Below are 19,131 nucleotides of genomic sequence, written 5' to 3'. Positions count from 1 at the left end.
TGTTGAGGCTCGCGCGCCGGCTGCGGCCAGCTCTCGGATCCAACGCCTCCACCGCAGCCGCCGCGAGCCGTAACACACAATCTGCCTAGTGCTCAGAGCCGTCCGCCGGCTTTCAGGTATTCTCAGTGAAAATTAATTCGGCGATGGCTCTGTCCTCACAGCCAAGCCTGCCAGGCAAAACGCCGCTTCAGCACGGTGTAAGGTCAGAGGTCCCTAGCGGCCCTGTCCTCTCTGCTGCAGCAAAGCAGCGACGCTGATGCCCACCCGCGCTCAAGAGGAGCAAGTGGGCACCCGTGGGGTCTTGGTTAACGTCCGAATCGTGTTAATCGTCCAGCTGAGGCGAAAAAAGTAGCAGCTTACCTGGTACACCTGGTCTGTAGTGCTGTTCTTTTTGACTCTGACTGTCACCGTTGTTATATCTGGTAGTGCTACCCGGAGCTCCACATCTGAGACGCCGTTGTAATTCTGAAGGAGGGAGGAAGAGAAGACAGAAATCAGCATCACACAAACTGCGCCCCGAGCTCTACTGATTATTTATTGCCTCGTGCTGGCTAATTAAATAGTTACTTCTAACAGCCAGCTGCTCTGCAAGCTTCAAGAATCCCATCCCAGTTTGCACCAGAAAAATTCTGAAAGAAGGAAGATGCGCGCTCTGCTCCGAGACAGGAAGCTGAGCAAACCCTTCAGACCACAACGGGGTAGGATTTTCCATTCATGGGTTTGCCAGCGAAGAGCGAGAGAAAGCTCTGGGACACGGCGACTTCAGGGACTATTGAACAGCTGGAACAAGAGCAGCAGTTGAAGGGCAAAGAGCAACTCACTGCTGCTGCCCGCAACTCGAGCCTCGGGAGGCACAGGTCAGGCAGCACTGTGCAGTGCCTGCTGCCTTTGCGGCCAAAGGCTGCCGAATACGGACAGCTCACCTAGGCGAAGCTACCTGGGCTGCCAGCAGCACAGAAACCAGCAGCAATGGCAGCAAACGTGGCTTTTTTGCTGGGACTCCCCTTGCCAGAGAGCCAGGGTACGCAGCGAGGCCTCGCGGCTGGTTCTGCTCTGTGCGCACCCCCGAGAGCAGCAGCGAAGCTGCGCTGCTGCTACGGAGAAAAGGTTTCCTATGTGCAACGACAGCAAACCGCAGCCTTGACTTTTTGCCATGGTCTTCTCTTCAACCAGCTGAGGCTTTGGCAGGGAACAGCTTTGCTCTCTGATCCAGTTTTACCAAGCATTTACGGCCTCTGTAACAAGGAAGGTCACGGCAGAGCTTCAGCGCCGTCGCCTACGTGCCCACCTCGTCCGACTCCGACAGGAACTCCTGCATGATGTCGCTCTCCCCAATGACACGTATCGAACACACTGCAGGACAGAGAGCGCGGGTTAGCGGGGTGCCCGGGGAGAGGGGGAGCCCTTCCCTCCTGGGACTGGCCCAAAAGTGACATGGAAACAACGGCTGTCTGTTCTGTGGGTGGCGTGAGACAAGGGTGGGATCTCCAGCCTGGAAAAACCTTCTCAAAGCAAGTGCTTTCCAGGCTGTATCAGGTGTCCTGGCACAAAGACTGATCCAGCCTGAACCCCTTACAATAGCAGGCGACAAGAGCTGTTGAGTAATTCACTGAGATATTCCCCACGGGTGAAATCCAGGCCCCAGGCACAAGGCAACAGGAGGTTTAGACTATACTTAAAAGCTGGCAAGAATTTCACAAATAGTACTTTTGCCTCTAAGAAAACCAAGTTATTCCAGCGGGACTGAAACTATTTGGGAATTTAGGCCAAGTTCAGCAAATAATTTGGACCCGAACTGTATCGTGTTGCCTCTAAGATGCAACCAGCCCGCCCCTTGCTCCAGCCAGCTGGTAACCGAGGGTGAAGATGGATGAGCTGGGCAAGGCAGGGCTGAGATATCCATGGGGTGGGGAAAACCCAACCCACATTCATCTTATGGGAAGAAGGGGCTTCACTCGCAGGTGCTGGGTAAGAGAAGAGGCTGTTAACTCACACAAATTAACTGAGCTGCCTACAGGCAACTAAGAAAATAACACAGCATCACAGGAACAAGGGGTCATTGCCCCCCAGATCCCATCTACAACCTTGTCACTGCAAAATGTGGGGTCAGGTCTTTTGGCCAGGCACTCCGATACAGAGACAAGGGCTTGCAGCCACTTTCCCATCAGCTGAACTCAACCTAAAGGAAAGTCCTGCTGCAGGCATTACAATTCTGATTAAAAAGGACCAAAGCCTTCAGCCACAAGCAAGCTCTGACTGATCTGAGCTCCCCTGATGACAATGGCCTCGAACACAACTTACTCCCCGCTCCAAAGCTTCCCTCCTCTTCCTCATCTCCAAGACTACTCGTGAGCAACATGACACTATAAATAAAAGCTCGTTACGTGTTAAAAAACTAACTGTAATTTTGTTGTTGGAAGTGCGCTGCAAGCTGGTAACACACACATCATTAAGCCGTGGCACGTCTGAGCTCCCTCTCGCCAGTTCAGCCATAAAACCAATCCAGCTACAAACGACCTTCTTTCCCCCATCGGTAAACAAATACCCGTGAAGTTCTGGGCCACCCGTGGAAGGATGTACCCTGCGGAATTGTTTCCCCACTGGCGAGGAAGGCAGCGAAGGGCTGCCTGGGCTCTCCTCCCAGCTCAGTACCTTTCTCCAGGTACTCCTCCAGCCCTCGCCGCCGGGCGTCCAGCTGCTGCTCCGACAAAGAGAACGGCCACTTCCCCGGGAGACGCGGAAAAGTGAAGTTGGCAAATTCCCGTTTCAGGTTCTGGTGCAGGATGGCAAACTCCCGGTACCGCTTCGAGCAGAGCTGGCGGCCCGCCATGTAAACGTTGTAGACCTGCAGGGAGAAGAGACGAGACTCACTGGGGTGAGAAATGTTTTCCAAATCCAAACTGGCACAGCTCAGCCTTGCCGGACCCACAGGTAGTGCAAGGCTAAATTAGGAGGGTTTGAGCTAGAATGAAAAACTGGTATGAATAGTGAAATATGCCACTGCCGATCCCTGGAGCTGGGCAGCGTCCCAACTACTACCTCTACCCGGCAAGAGCAGGATCAGCGCGAGTTCAAGGTGCCTTTCTGAGAGGAGAAGAAACCCACCCAAACCCCTCCCGAAAGGCCCCGGGGCCTGAGGCAGCCGCCACGGCGCTCCCCTGGATCATCCGCTGCACAAGGAGAGTCCCTGAGGCGCACCAAGCCACCACCAGGCAGACGCCACAGCGATACCGTGCTGACTGCATCAGTTGTTTCCAGCAACGAGAGCCTCACCGCCTTCCAGATGCGCTCGAAGGTACCGCAGAACTTCCAGTGTGCTGCAGGATTGAGCCTCACGTTGCAGCCAAAGCCCCAGAGCTTTGGATTCAGCGGCTTGGCTACTTTCCCCGAGACACAGAGAGGTCCCAAACCGAGCAGGAGGCTTGGTTTGTGTCTGGACACAGCCCCTGGCAGCAGTCAGGCACCAACCATGGGGCAGATCCCAGGGGAGAAGCAGCATTATGTATCTTTTAGGAGCACCCCACACTAACTGCTTTCTTCGCTACACATGCAGCCTTCCAGTTTCATCCTGGACACTGTTAAGGAAGTGGGACGCTGGTGCCAAAGAGGGGAAACCCAGAGCAGAGTTACTGTCGCAGGACGTTTCTCAGCACTGCGATGCTCTTCAGGGAATTCCCTTCCTGTTCATTAACCAGCCGCCTCCATTTTTAAAGCCAATCTGCTCAGTCTCGCAGGCAAGTTAAACAAGCTCTTATCTCGGCATTGCTAATACGCCCTCAGCGATAAGGAGGTCCCAAACAGCAGCGTTACCTTAATTAGCTTCACACGAGGAAAAGGATGCAGCGGGTTCACGCGTTTTCATGTTGCACAAGGGAAGTGTTTGCAACCACCACCTTTCCTCTTGAGGACAGGAGCATGGCCCTCCACCGTCCTCCCAAAGCCAAAGGGCTGGCAGAGCACAGAGGGGGAGCCCAGCAAGAGGCACGTGCCGAAGATGCACCGTGGGCAGCTTCAGCAGCGTTCAGCAGACTCAAAACCCCAACCTGCTCCCGAGGTGAGGGCTCGGAGCGGTCCCAGCTCGCTCCCCCTCCGCGTCTGCCCTCCAGATACCTGCCCGGCAGCCTTCACAAGGGGAAACCGCTCCAAAAAGCCACAGCTTTTTCCTTAAAAAGAAGCATGCGTTCAACCTCCCACGGTGATGCTGGAAGGAAGGTGCCAGGATGGGGTTACACCAGAGCAGCAGCAGCTATTGTCAGTCCAGTGAAGGGGCTCCCTTTGACGCCCCTGCACTGCACTTCTTTAAAAACCTCGGGTTTCTAGGACCCTTCTCCTGCCCCGTATGGCACACCTGATCCGACAGCACCTCGCCAGGGTGTGGGGACAGCGGGGCGCTCCCCGTGAGGCTGCAGATCCACAAGGACCCCATCTGTCCCCTTCAGAGACGCGCGTGCCAGGGTGACACGCTGAAGCGACACGCTTTGCACAGGAGCCCGACTCCCCTGGCGAGCCGAGCGCTGCTGAACCCTCTCCACCCTTCCTCTCTCACACGCACGCTGTTTCTGCAATCCTGACGCTGGCTTGTGTCTTCCTTGGGAAAACACCTCCATCCTCAGCTGGGAGAGGAAAAAGCGACGAGCCGGTTTGTCATCTGCCTCCCAGCACCGCACACCGCAAGGCAGCCGTGTCCCGAGGGCGACTGCTCCAGCCAAACCTCCCTCCCAGCCTGGGAGGGTGAAGGCAGCCAGCGTACGGCACAAACCTTCCAGCCACGAGTCAAGGCAGCCACACTCGCCGTCTCATCCCAAGTCCCTGCACCTCACCGCCTGCCCCCAGCGATGGCCGCGCAGTTCCCTGGCTCTGGAGAAACGACGACAGCGCACAGAGGAGAAGAAAAACGTGGCCTGCACATGGGTAGGACTGTGCTCCTAACAATAAGCAGCTATTTGCAGGGGGAAGAATATCGCCCTTGTGGCAGGCTTCTGTCTCCACCAGTCGCAGACTGCGACTCAGCAGCGGCCAGCCGCGAGACGCAGCGGGCTGGAGGACGGGGTGAGTGGGACAGCTTGCAAGCCGAGCGTCTGGGACCACCACACGGCCAGGTAAGGAAGCAGAAGAGCTGCGCGAGGCCAGGCCGACTGAGGAGGTTAAAGGCACCCCAAACGTTGCACGAAGAAACAGTTCTGCAGGCGAGCGCCTTTGACCCGTTTTGGGTCCTTCTCCAAACGCTGCCTTACCAGCCACAGCCAGCATCAGCCTCGGAGGACGCACCCGCGTCAGGTACTTCGACGACAGATCACATTACCTAGGAAAATGACCGCCAGCCTCCCCAAAAATGCAACAGAAGAGGCAGGGAACCCAAAGGAAAAATACTTTTCACAGCTATTTCCCCCAACATTCCCTAAAGGGAAAAGAAATTCTGTCATTGGGAAGCTATGCTTCAGGACATCTGCTCCCTTTGCTTTTACATCTGTCGCAGATGTCCTTAACGCTTGGTGTAAAACAGTAGATATAAATATGAAAGCTTATACGAACAAAATAATAACTTCCTACTTAATCTTCACAAGAGATCAAGCTATTCCGGCTACATTAATAAAAAAGCTTCCCAGCACACAGGGAAGCTGCAAAAGAATAACCAAGCACTGCAAGAGGGAAGACGGGCAAGCCTAAATAAGGCAGTGTCAAAACCAGTCGATAATAAATTAAGGTGCCTCCATCCTGAAGACAAACAGCGAGCGTTGCCACCAATCGTCACGAACAGCAAGGAGCACGCCAGCTCGGCGGGCGGACGCGTCCTATCTCCAGAAAACACCTTCCAAGCTGATACTAACCACAAACTTCTCGCCGTTTTGCTCCACGTGCTTGTACGTGGGGATGGAGATGGGCACAGCTTGTTTTTCTGTGTAGTCGTAGAACGACTGCCCCAAAGAGTCATCGCTCGGATCGAGATTATCTGCCTCGTGGGGAGGCACGGACAGCACCGTCAGGATTAGCTCCTTCTCTCCTGCGCGAATCAGGTCCACCACTTGCTTGTGAGTCGCTCCTTCGACATTCACCCCATTCCTGCGAAAGAGAAAGCAGAAAAGCCGTGAGCAAGGCGGAGGTGCCTGCTGAGCCTCCGAAGCACGCCAGGGCCGGCCCAGAGCCCCGTCACTATCTGCTTCCCCTGAAAACCCCTCCAGACTCAACTGCTCTGGCTGCTCCACCTTCACCCTGGTCTAAACTTCACCCATCTCTCCTATTGATGGTCCCTCGTGTTATTAGTTACCGAGTTGTTTAATGACTTCACACCCAACTGAAACTTCTTCAAGGCTCATGGACCTCCTCGAACGTTTAAAACAAGTTCTGCGGTTTTTGCCATTTCTCAGCGGTACGACATGGCACGTTCGACCTGGAAAGCCAGCCTTTTCCCGTCAGCTAAAGGCAAATGCAAGGAGACCGCAGAACTGGGGAAGAAAACACCGAACGCCTAACACGTACTGCTCTGCTAGGGCAAAGCCCACCTCCTGATCCTCTACAGCTCCAAAACCTGAGCTTCCCTAAACCTGAGCTGAAGCTTCCAGGCAAAGAAGAACGAGAAAGCAGGCAGCAAGACTCAGAGGTACGTCATTTCAGAAGCCAGTGCTCCCGTCCAAGACACCGCACCCACGAGCACACCTGCTTCGGTGCAACACAAAGGAGATGACGATGGCTTTGGTTACTTCTAGGCAAACTGCTCTGCCTTGCCCCACACAGCCCGGGAACACTGCTACGGTGAGTATCGTGTTTCTGCTTCCTAAATGGCTCCAACCGGATCACAAGAGCTCCTCACAATTACACCACAAGCCCTCTAGGAGCCCCCCGAAAGCTCTGAAGACCCAAGACATACCCAAGCCACCTCTAAAGCATTCCTGACACTCCTGCTCTCCCGGCGAGCTCAGTGAACCATCGCTTGGGTCTTGCTTTGCCTGGAAGGTACGGACCGTACCTTGGCCAGCCTGGAAGGATGCTAGACCTATGACTTGATTTCAAAGCAAAGAGAGCTGTTAGGTTCTCTTCCAAATCTGGAAAAGGATAAGCCTGTTGTTCCTCCTAACAAGAGCTAAATTTAGTAGCGAGCCTCCATAAACTTGCTGTCATCACAAGCGTCTCTGTGAAGAGTTTGGTATCCGAAACATTCCCTGTGTAAACAAGAAGAGGCAGAGCTTCACCCACGGCACCCCTGCACTCAGCCTGGCCGCGAGCCCGCGGAGCACCGCGGACGACAGGTCCCTTTCACCTCTGCTTCCCGAGCAGCCGTCTGGGACGAGCCTGGAACAAACCAGCCAAGGAGATTCCCAACCGTGCCACAGCCCAGTTTGCCTTTGCTCGCGCCTAGGGATTTCTCCAGCAGAAAACCCGGCGCCACCGTCACTCCGCGCTGCTGGCTACGGCCTTTACCTGACGCTTCAGGGGAGTGCAAGAGGAAAGCAGCCTGCACTTCCCCAGCCACGAATCCTGACCGCGCAGGGAGAGAAAGGGCTCTCAAATACTCCCTCCGGCAATCAGCTGCTCCTCCCAGAACCTGGGAACAGACTGTCATCATCTCACTGCCGAAGATGTAGTGCCGGTCACAGAACCATCCCGGCTTGCCTTAAATCAAGTGTAGGATTTAGCCTTCAATCCCCAGCTCTCAAATGGAAGAGAACAGCTCTTACCACTTCACATCGATCATTTTTTATCAGACTTTTACTCAGAAGAATTGCCCTAGAAAGATCTGATCTCAACTTACAAATCTGAGTGAGAGCCTCCAGGCTCCAAACCAAGTTTTAAAAAGCCCCAAGCGGAGCCTGTGAGCCAGAGGCAGCGCTCGCACTGCGCCAGGAGCTGGACGAGAAAGCTTCCCCCGCTCGGGTGCCGCCTGCAGTTATCGGCCCCCTTAGAGCTCCCATATTGTTCCAGGGAAGGGACAGCGGCACAACCCTCGGACACAGCCCCTGGGCTCCGTGGGGTAAGAGCGCTCGAGGAGCCGGACACAGCTCTTACAGCAACGAGGCCGTTAAGTTCAGGGAGAGGGAAAATCCCCTCCTCACCGGCCAGCTTTTCCACAGGGCAGGAGCGTGGCCTCTAAAGCAGCCACTTCGGTCGCAGGGAGCAGCCCTCGTTACCAAGTCGAGCTATTAGACACCAACACCATCACATTAAAGAGACATTCGCTTTGCACCTGACCCTGCTCGCTTATCCCAGGTCACCTCCACTCGCCTAGAATTAAACCCCCTCCGCAACGTCCTACAGCGCCGCTGCCCAAGTACGATTTTTGGTGGATGGGATGAAAGGCCAGAGACTCGTCGTGCGGAGGCTGCCGTTCGCCCACACCAGGAGGGCTGGCCGGCCGTAATGGCTCTCCTCCACACCTCCCAGTCCTGCCCTGAAGAGAAAAGGATGAAGGGTGGGCGAGTTCTGTCACTGTCCCAAGCTCGACCACGAGCCCATCTCCAGCCAGCGATAGGCAGAGCCCCTCCAGCCAGCAGCAGGGGCTTTGGGATGACCCAGGCTGCAGGACTTGCTGCTTAGCCACAAAAGTCAAGGCTGCTTTTCAGTTACTCAGCCCCAGCTAGGCTGGGACTAGGTCCTCAGCTCAACTTCCCATCAGCAAAGACCTCAGGCACTGTGCTTTCCCTTCTGCCAGCAGACAGAGCACAAACACACTGCCGGCCGCCTCCTCTTCCTCTCCCACACCCTTCTCAGCCCCTGGTGACTTCTGCTGCCACCCGTTTTCCCCCCCAGCCAACACCAAACCCTGGGAGGGGTGAGGACAGGACCTGGGACTCCAGACAATGAGACTGCAATGCATCATTTCATTCACAAAAACGCGATAACACCCACTGCCGGCTCTCCATCGCTCCCAGCAGGCCTCTTCCTAAGATCAGACGCGGCTTTACCAGCGGCCCTGCTCGCCCCTGTGCTGTGCCAGGCGGTGGGAAGGAGCCGTCGGTACCGCAGGCACGCGGGGCCGGAGGACTCGCACCTTTGCAATAAAGTCACCATAGCAACTCAGGCTGGAATCATCATCGACGAACCGACGAGGAAAGGGAACAGTAATTGATACGACCCAGGCAAACCAGGAGCAGCGGGCGAGGCGAGAGGAGCACAGCTGAGCGACGCGCTGCTTGGGTGGCCACGGACCCGCGGGGTCCGAGAGCTGAACGCGTTTTCCCAAGACACCGGGACACTCAGGTACTTTGTTCCTCAAGCTTCTGCCTCCATTTGGAGGCGGAAAAAAGACCCAGGCATTACCTTTGCCCTTCCAGGGGATGCGCACAGTCCCAGAGAGGGCTGCTGAGCCGACCGCAGGGCCGGGTCCCTCCAGGCCTTACAGAAAGCACGTCCAGATACAAGAGTGGCGGATGACGACCAGATCCCACGAATCCTTCCCTCCACAAAGGACGTACCGCAGACGGCACGAGGCTCTCTTCTGCAAGGGATGGGAAATAGAAGAGAACTCTGCTCGTGGCGGAGCAAAGCGCCGCGGGTGGAGGCCACGGCCAGGCACACGCAACCCCCGGCCAGGCCTGCCAGAGTTCAGCAGCACTCAAAGAGCAACTTCCTCCGACAAATCACTTCTCTCAGCTGCCCACCACCAAACGTGGATGCGGTTACACCAGGAGCACGGCGTTCTGTCACCTCCCGCTGCAGGATGGTGGGCAGGTCTCCCTCCCTCAGTGCCCGGCTTCCCCTTCGCCTCGCCGGGGACGCGAGCTGCCTCGCAGGAAGGCTACGGCAGGAAAAGCCCTGAAGTCGGTGGGCAGAAGCGATGCTGGGGCTGTTCAGCACGCTGTTGGATGGGGCAACGCGGAGCCTTGGCACGCTGTCCCTCTGGCAGGGGCATCCCCACCTAAACAGGGCTGCAACGGGGCTCCCAAGCGTGCTCGCGCTCCCCCAGGGCGCTGGGAAGAAGCGGTTCTCCTGGTGCTGGTTAAGGTCGGTCTAGCTCAATACTCACCATGACTAAGGGCCCACGTTGGCTGAGCTGAAGACAACGTAACCCCAAAGCACTCATTACCACGTTTCTGTCGTCAATCGTCTCCCCGCAGCAAAGGGAACGCACGCCCGTGCCGCAGCGCACGGTCCAGCACGCCGGCAAAGACGCCTGCCGAGACAGGCCTGGGCTGAGGCTCCGGACTGTGACCCGAGGCAGCGGCACGCTTTGCCGCCCGCTGACACCACCGCGAGGGCAGAAACCCTGGCACGTGTGGGGCCGGATCAGGCGCGCCAGCCTCGGCACTCGCCCGTCGGGGCTTGCCTGGTGCCACGGGGGAAGCCAAGCTCCAGGAATTACGGCAGGTTATGCTTAACGAAAGATCTTCAGCCTGTGGTTCGTCAAGATCCCGCTGCAAAAAATACATGCTGGGGGGCAGAGCAGACCGGTGTTTGTTCACCATAATGAACTGAAAAGCTTCTTTGAGACTGAGTTTCCAAAGCACTGGGCCAAAGATGGTGAGCAGCAGCTGCGGGCTGGCACGGTCCCCTGGCTGGAAGGAGGACGAGCTGCTGAAGCACCCCACTCGCTGCCCCAAACCTGCTCGCTCTGCCAGCACGGCGCAGACAACGCCCCACTCACCAGCCACGTTTGAACCCAGAGACACCTATCGGCAAGTGTTCTTGGCAAGAACGGGAACAGCCGGCAAACACCGGGAGACCCTGAGGACGAAGCATGCGTTTGACACAGCAAAATTCCCCATCGTGCCAACGCTAACGAGCAAGATCCCCGAGACACAGAGAAGAACATTTCACTTCTCCCATTTGTTCACCAAATGACTCATTTTCCGCAAAGACTTCTTAAAATTTCCCAACTGTCTGTCTGTCAAGAGATGACAAGGAAATTTTACCACAAGAAAGTCTGCAATAAGCTTCCTGGAGATTAAGACCACGGCCTGCGTTTGTGCTTTGTTCAGGAAAAGTACTGACCAAGCCGACAAACCATCCAAAAAGAAACACCCCAGGAACTGCTCAAGCCATCTTTAGGGCTTTGTTTTTTAGCAGATAAGCACCTTCAGCCATCCCATGCCATCACAGGGCCACCACAGCAAAGCACAAGTCAGAGCCCAGCTCTGCAGCCAAGGCAAGACCAGCAAAACCCGTGTAAAACGAGCAGAGCTGCACCCGCCTGGCATCGCACCCCTCTCCCAGCCCGGCGCGACACAACCAGGCTGGCGAGAGCCTGGCCGCGTAGATGAGGCCTCAGGAGTGAGACCGGCAGCGGCAGCCAGTCGCACCACAACTTCACGCGTCACCTGCCTCGTAACGGGGACGGTCTGCCAAGTCCCCATCGCCCCCAGCCGGCGCTTTGCATCTTCCAGCTCCTGACGCTTGGCTCAAAACACATCTGGCTCCAGCCCTGTCCAGGGCTGTATGTCAAGCCCGTAAAATTCAAAAGGTAACCCAAGAAGCTCCCTGTGCCCCTGCTTCTCCTGTAACACACCGGTTCTCACCGATATTCAGCTGTGGGAGAGATTAAAATCGCGGTGCTGAGACAACAGCAGCGGTGACAGATTACCCTGCTCTGAGAAGGGCTGATGAAGGAAGAAGAGTGCTGAAGATGAGATCCAGCGACAAGGGCAGTCACCGCAGGGATCAGCGGCCTCCTTGGGAGGGGTTCTGGAAATAAAGATGAACAGCTAATGAGCTTACTGGACACAGCGGCGCGGGACAGCTTCTCCAGGCTTGCCATAGCAGCTGTGGAAACAGGCGCTTCATCGTCTTCATCCCTGTCCCTTCCTGAATCCAGCTAAAGCCAAACACAAACAGCTCCAGACGACGCCACCGACAACGCTTCAAGGGGCGCGTTTGCAAAGCGCTGCGACGCTGCCGGCTCCCCTCACCGCTCCTCGGAGAGCCCCGTATTCGCCGGACCGATCCGCAGCAGCTTCAGCACACCCAGCTCCTTGCAGCTTCTCCCAGAGGAGCGTTAAGTTTCTCAGCTGCACGATACACCCGAGACCATTCAAGCTAAACGGTTTCCCCGACAGGCAGCGCTTTTCCCTGGCTCCAGCGCCGAACCGCTCAGTCCCCAAAGCCAGACGGCCGTCAGCACAAGCCTTCCTCAAACGGAACCACGCCAGGGCTGTTCAGCTGAGGCTGAAGCAGTATTTCCCCATGTCTAATCACCCAAAAGAAGGGATGCCAGCCTTCGGCTTTTACAGCTAAGCAATCCAGACCCTGTCCAATATTATTCCAAACAGATTAAAAAAAAAAACAACCCCAGGAAGACACTAACAAGTGCAATTCCAGTGACCTTTCCTATTTCTCTGATGTGGGAGAGACCAGAAGAAGGTTGGGCTATTTACCATTTTCACAGAAGCCTCTTACAACGTTTTAAGGAAGTTTTAACGTCCCTGTGCATATTTACACGCATCGCTCTGGCAAAGCGCCATTCAGCCGCTCCAATCGCGAGAGCAAGGATTCCCTGCAAATTAACACTTCTGAAACTCCCTGAAAGAAGACAAAGAATGTTCACATTTCAGAAGGTTAAAAGCGAAGTATTACTGAAAAGCAAAGAAGTACTGAGCTTTCAGTCTTGCTGAAAAAGGAACACCACTTTGGACACTTCAGAAACCAAATCTGTATCAATTCTGCCCTGGAAACTCAGGAGCAGTTAACTGCAATCAGCTTCTACAGCAGCAATAGGAGACAGGATCTCGGTCAAGGCTTCTTTGGGTCTTCCTTCCCTGAACCATCAGCAAAACCACCCTGAGACAACCAGGGCTGCTAAACCACAAGCCCTGGTGCTAGGACAGAGCTGGACTTTTAAGCGTAACCTTTCTGACCAACATCAAAGCAATGATTTTTATCTGTTCCTTTTGTAGACCCAGAACCTCCCCCGGCTCAGTTCAAGCTACCGACGACCAAGCTCAAGCCTGTGACAGCGGCTTTGGTTTCCCACCGCGCTCTTTCGCAGAGCTCCGAGCAACATCAATGAGCCCCCCAGGGAGCTGCAGACTACACGCTGAAAACCACTGTCATGAGACGCTCCCCCAGAGACGTCAGTGGAGAGCCCGGCAGGCTCCAGCTCTTCCAAACAGCATCCCAGTCCAACAGCAGCCTGGAGTACGGCTGTTCACGAGGCCTCTCAATGACGCTTCAGCCTGCAGCTTGCATTCTGCAAGCACAGGTTTGAATCCCAGCGAAAGGAAACTCTCCCCCGCCTTATATTTCGTCCGTTGCTGCTTCCTCGGTGCTCAGACTGGTGAGCGAGGAAGGGAAGGGATGGGTACAAAAAATGCCACCGCAAGGCGCCGGGCACCAACGTCCAGCCTGTTCCCAGCAGCTCATCCCTATCAGGAGTGGAAGCAGCTGCTTCCACGGAGCCGACGGGGACTCACCCATTCGCTTCGTTATCCTGAGCCGCACAAAGCGGGAGCAGAGAGCGCAGGCGGCAGAGACGCGTTTAAACTTCTCCAGGTTCATCACCGTGCCCATTCCTAGGCACATATAGAGTTCCGTTTAAATATACCGCAGAAGTGTTAAACCAGGGTAGATAAAAAGGCTCTTGCCTTTATCTAATTGTACACTTAATGGAAAACCCAGCACACGAGGGTTCTTCATTTACCCACCGCTGTTATCTCTCAAGAAAGAAAAGATACATTTGCAGTTCTTCACTCGAACAGCCAACGCCAGCCTTATTGAGCACACCGAGCACGGGCTGAAGGCGCAATCAGGAGACCTGAATTATTCCCAGTTCTAATCTACAGCCTTAGCCGGGCGGATCCACCCCTGCGCTTCAGCAGCCCTTGTGGAGAGATGCTGACCCATGGTAAAACGCCCCGAAAATACGTGCAGGAAAGCGAGGGACACAGCCTGGAAAGGCTGGGGTGAATTCAGGAGCGCTACCGGGAAGACTGTGTGTTTAAGAGGTGGGGGGAGGAAAGACATCTATCAGCTGGTGATCAGAGCAGTTTTAGGCTCGCCAGGCTGCACGCCAAACTCAACATGTTTCCCGAGTTCCTACTGCCGCGACCGCAGCAGAACCACCACCCACCTCTGAAGCAGCGAGGGGGCTGTGCATCCCCGCACATCTTCCACCTTCCCACCATCCAGGCGCGCAAGATAGAGCTTCCAACGCCGACCCAATCCACTTCCTAAACTGTCTGAGGGCAAGGAAAGAGACACCCTTGAAGACTTTGGGCCAAGGCAAAACCTGCTGACCGCTTGGGAAGGGGGTTTTCTGGCAAGGCGCCCCTCGTGTGAGCAGCAAAATGCTGCGCATAAGCAGGGCATGCAGCTGCTGCCTCCTTTTTACAGACCGTTCCGGACTTTTCCAAAGCAGAACGAGCTTTATCTGTCCCAAGTCGACGCACAAAATCAAGACTTTAGACCAAGAGGAGACAACGAGTTTAATCTCCGGAGGGGAATGCCTCTTACCCCGCACAGCAGGCCCAAGTCACTCCCCAGGGGAGGGTTGGGAAGAAGCTGTCTCCAGTGGGGGTTATTCCATCAAGACCCGTATCGAGGGATACGACACCTTCCCTCAAAGCAGCCGGTGCTGTGACCGTTTCAGATGCTTTTCGGATGCAGGAATGAGGGACAGAGACCACTTCTCCGGTCTGGCGGGGTACGGTATCCCCCTACCCTTGCAATCGCACCTAGATCGGAGCAGGTTTCCACCACACACAGTTCAATAATACTGCGAACAAATCCCTTCTTTATCTGTTTGATTATTTTTGAGCGAGCTTCCCTGCAAACAGACCAAACGCTAGTGAGATTTTCTTCTCTGTCAAGATTAGTTATGATTGTCATTCAGGGTGATAATCAAGAACTAAATTAGCTTTCATTGTCTGTCTCCAATGCCCTCAACACCCACAAGCGCACAACCAGCTAAGAAGATTAGAGAGCACGCCATAGCTATGTTGCAAAACCAGCCTTCGAAACAAGAGGTCTGAGCCAGGTGCTAGATACGGGAGCGTGAGGCAGTGAAGGATGGCAAGGAAGGACTTTGTAGCGGGCACAGGACTCTAAACCCTTCGGACAACACCCGAGACATCCTTTGCCTTTGGAGGAGGACTGGGAAGCAGGTCGCACTCCACCTCGCAGAGGAAAACCACACTCCTGTCGCTGTGGCCGGAGCCCTCAGCCGCGCAGGGGCGGGAGGTCTCCGGGTCTTCCAGCACCGTGCACGTCCAGAGCAGGCTGGGGAAGGGACGTGGGGCGACAGACCCCACAGATGAGTTACCACGTGCTCAACACCCTGTTACTCTGCAGCAACCGCCACAGTAATTCCATCAAGGCCACGCCATGGAAGAATCTTGTCTTTCAGGCTCTTGCTCCAAACCAAAACCTCTCTCCCAGGCCGGTTTGCCCAGCGTTGCAGGAGGGGGAAACAAAGCCCCGCTCGGAAGTAAACAGCCTGTTCATAAAACACCTAACCTGCACGTGCTTTCGGCACTCAGACGTGGCACGAGATCCGTAAAGACGCCGAGGAGCCGGCGATCCCGACCGACGCGCCAGGCCCTTACCCCGCCCCGGTGACCGCCGCACCCGCCGCGGGTCCCGCGGGCAGACGAACCGGGCACCGGCATCGCTGCGCCGGCGGCGGATGGGCCCCCGTGCCTCCCGGGGAACCCCACCCCCACCATTGTGTGGAGGGTGCTGCTGTGGAAAGGAAGGGAAATCAGAGCTATTTTTGGAGTCTTGTTTTATTGTTTTCTACTCCAACTTACAACCGTGCTAAGATTTACTTGCAGGAGTCGGATTTTAATAGACCCAGGGAGAATTAGCGTCCTCTTGGCAGAGCGTGCAAAGACACGGGGTCTTCACACCGCCAAAACACGGCTGGTACCGTGCGATATTTTTGGGGCTGATTTATGCAGCCAGGTTAACAAAAGCAATGGACAATACTGGAAAAGGGCGAGAGCCAACCTGGCAGTGCTGCAAGAAGATACATGGGCAAATTAAAAGCAGCTTCTCCCGGGAGATGAGAAATGGCAGATAAAGCAAGTGGAAATCCCCCATCCTCCCAGCCGCAGTTGCTCCCTGCCCCACGGAGGGGAAAGCCAGCGGTCCAGCGCGCCTCGGGCAAACGCCCCTCGTGCCCCGCTCATTAACCATCGTTATCAGCAGGTCTTAATTCTTCCAAGCACCGCTGTGCGGTTTGGCGACAGACTAAAGGTCGGCTCCTCATCTCGCGCCGGACGAGATGCCGGGGACCAAACCCCGATTCCAGCGCCAGCCTCAAAACCCACCTCTGGTTTCAAACATGGCATTTTAAGTGTTTCCCCACAGCGGGCACAAGGGAGAGTTTCTGCTTGTCACCTTGCAACGCATACAAAATATTTCCCCTTGGTCAATAAATGCTGTTCTCTCAAGTAGATCCTCCAGGTGCAGAATTCACCCCCCGAACCGTCCTTCCGCACGGAAAAACCAAAGCATAAAGTATTTGGGTCACACGGGAGAGAGCTAAATCCCAACAGCGAGCTTTCTGCAGGGCACGGCCAGCTCTCTAGCCACGGGCTAGTCAGAACAGCTCTTCGCTGCTGGGCCCAAACACATGCTGTTGTCCTTCACACACTGCAGCCTGCAAAGACTGGCAGCAAAGCATTCCTGCTGCTATGAAATCCCTGTAATTAATAAGTAATTGAACTTAACCAACTCAGCATGAAGTACAAATACGTAAGGATCAGGAGGTACCGCGCAGCTCAGCACGGGCAGAACCAACCCCGAGAACCACAAGACGAAGGGGAACGCGTTAAGGAAAATACACCTCGGCAGGCTGAGGCTACAGAAAGCCCTCAAAGAGGTTTAGCTGATAGCAGTCCACAAACATGGGCTCAAAGTTTAAGGGTTTTTTTTGGGGGAGGGGGGGGAAGATCACTTTCAACACAGCTGAAGCATTCCCATGGAAAGATGTTTTCAGGCTCACATTACAATTCCTGCTGTCAAGAAACAGCTACCGCACAGCCCTGGACAACCCGAGGTCCCAGGGACCAAGAGGAAGAAAAACCAAGCAGCCAGTCCCATCCCTGAGCGTGCATTTCCATCTCTGCTGCCTTCTGCAAAGCCACACGGCTGGGGCAGGGGGGAAGGCAGGCCACCAGCTCCAGAGGGCACCCCGTCTCGTCCCAAAGCGGGGTTTTTGGTCCCCCTCCTCGCCCAGCCATTCCTGCGGCGGCAATCCTGCCATGCCAGATCTCCTCCCTGCGCAAGCATCCCCCTGCCCCCCCCCAGGAGGGTCTCCACGTTGAAGACCAAGGGTCCCGCTCACCGGAGGAGTGTCTGCACCCTCACACGCCTCGTCCCAGCCCACGCCGGCTCTCCGCGAAGGCGCCCGTGAGCTCACCCAGCCCAGTACCAGCTTCTGCCAGCCACGGGCCCTTCCCCCTGCTCTCCCCTCCGCACTTTCTCAGGGTGAGCTCCCCCTTCCTTCCTTTCGCATCTCCTAACCTACTTCCCCTCCTTACCAGCGATCCCTCCCGGGAACAGCTCTTCTCCAGGAGCTCAGCAAATTCCCCACCACAGCCACCCCCTTCCACCAGCCCCTTCCCAGCCGGGGTCCCTGCGGGGAGGCAGATCCGTGGACGTGGCTCCTACAGCTCTCTGCTGCCTGCGAGCCCTTCCTGCTCTGCGATCCAAGGGATGCCCCCAGAAACAAAGGTGGGGACAGAATCTCCCCAGGAATGAGCTGGTGAAGGGGACCCCACGTTCACCCTCCAAGGGAGGGGCTCCCGCCCCCAGAGGGGCTCTTTCCTAAGGCTGCAACGCTCAATCCCTCCGCACACCCCACAAAGAAAGGGATCCCCTAAAGAACACCCTAAAAAACGAGTGCCTCGCCTTCAAGGAGATGGAGGCTGTGTCCCTCCACCCCCAAAGGGGTCCCCCAAATCCTTCGGGGAGGAAGATGCTGGCCCACAACTCCCTGTTAAAACAGGTACCCTAAAACCCTCAAGGAGAAGATGAAGCCTGTCTACACCCCTCTCTGTATAAAGGGGTCCCCAGGGATGCGAGGCTGGCCCAGCCCCCCCATAAGGGGTCCCCAAGACCCCCAGTGAGGCAAGGCCAGACCCCCTAAGGGGTCCCAGGGAGAGGAACCTGGCCCAGCCCCCCCCAGTAAGAGCTCCCCAAAGTCCCCAGGGAGAGAAGACCAGACCAGACCCCCTCATCAGGGGCCCCCAAAGCATTTGGGCAGACAAACACAGCTCCTCATAGGAACATCCCCCAGGGCACCCCCCCGTAGGGGTCCCCCCCAAAACCCCTGGTGACAGGAGAACAAACCAGCCCCCCAAGCCTCCAGTGAGGTCCAGCCACGCCCCCCAACCCCCCACATCCCCAGTGAGAGGGAGCTGCCTCGCCCCCCATTACAACCTCCCAAAAGACCCCCTCCAAGCCCCAGCCATGCTCAGCCCCCTCCGGGCTCCCCCAAGAGCCTCAGCATCCCCCCAGGACGCCCCACTCCCTCAGGCAGGCTCAGCCCGCTCAGTACACCCCCAAAGAGCCTCAGCCCCCTCAGGACTCCCCCAAATCCCCCCCCCTCAAGACGAAGCCCCCCCGAGGCTCGGCCCTCCCGCAGCGGAGGGGGCGGCGGCGCGGCGGCGGGGCGGGGGCGGCGGCCCCCCCCGTACTCACACCTCCAGGATGCGGTCCCCCTTGCGCACCCCGGCGCGGTCGGCCGCCCCGCCGCCCAGCACGGCGCTGACATGCTGCAGCGGGGCGTAGAGCTCGCCGTTGATGCTCCGTAGCTGGCCGCCCTCGCTCACTTGACCGCGTACGTTGAAGCCGTAACCGGACTCCGACTTGACGATGCGGACGACGCGGGGGCCGCCCGGCCCCGCCGGGGCCCCCTCGCCGCCGCCGTTCCGCTGCGGAGCCGCCGCCGAGCGCGGCAGCCCTTCGCCCTCCTCGTCCGCCATCTTGGCGAGCAGCGCCCGGGCCGGCTCGTCACGCGACCGCCGCCACGCCGGCCACCGTAAGGCACCGCCCGCCGCCACGCCTTTCCCCCCGGGGGACGACGGGAAATGTAGTTCCCGCCCCACCCATCCCCCCGCGCCCGCGGAGGGCGCTGGGAAATGTAGTCCGGCGCGGCGGGAGCGAGGCCTTCTGGGAGTTGTAGTGCCGCTCCTCCGCCGTCGCCATGGCAACGGGATGGGGAGCGTGCCGTGACGTCACCGCTGTGACGTCATAAGGCGT

The 19,131-nt window shown here is 56.7% G+C and overlaps 1 protein-coding gene across 2 annotated transcripts in view; it reads right to left on the bottom strand.

Annotated features, from left to right (window-relative positions):
• The window catches only part of SNX27 (sorting nexin 27), a 33,381-nt gene extending 14,496 nt beyond the window's left edge, over positions 1-18,885 (bottom strand). The window contains exons 1-5 of one of the 2 annotated variants that reach the window (XM_064475336.1): positions 18,571-18,885; positions 5,829-6,060; positions 2,653-2,845; positions 1,289-1,353; positions 361-465 (exon numbers count right to left, since the gene is read on the bottom strand). In XM_064475336.1, coding sequence (XP_064331406.1) covers positions 361-465; positions 1,289-1,353; positions 2,653-2,845; positions 5,829-6,060; positions 18,571-18,854 — 879 coding nt within the window. In that variant the 5' untranslated portion in view covers positions 18,855-18,885. The remainder of the gene's footprint in view (positions 1-360; positions 466-1,288; positions 1,354-2,652; positions 2,846-5,828; positions 6,061-18,570) is intronic. The other variant, XM_064475337.1, reaches the window with a different exon arrangement.
• Positions 18,886-19,131: the final 246 nt, after the last annotated feature.

Source organism: Phalacrocorax carbo, chromosome 28 (genome assembly GCF_963921805.1).
Source record: "Phalacrocorax carbo chromosome 28, bPhaCar2.1, whole genome shotgun sequence".
NCBI lineage: Eukaryota > Metazoa > Chordata > Aves > Suliformes > Phalacrocoracidae > Phalacrocorax > Phalacrocorax carbo.
Note: the sequence above shows the minus strand (reverse complement) of the source record. Positions and strands in the feature narration are given on the sequence as shown.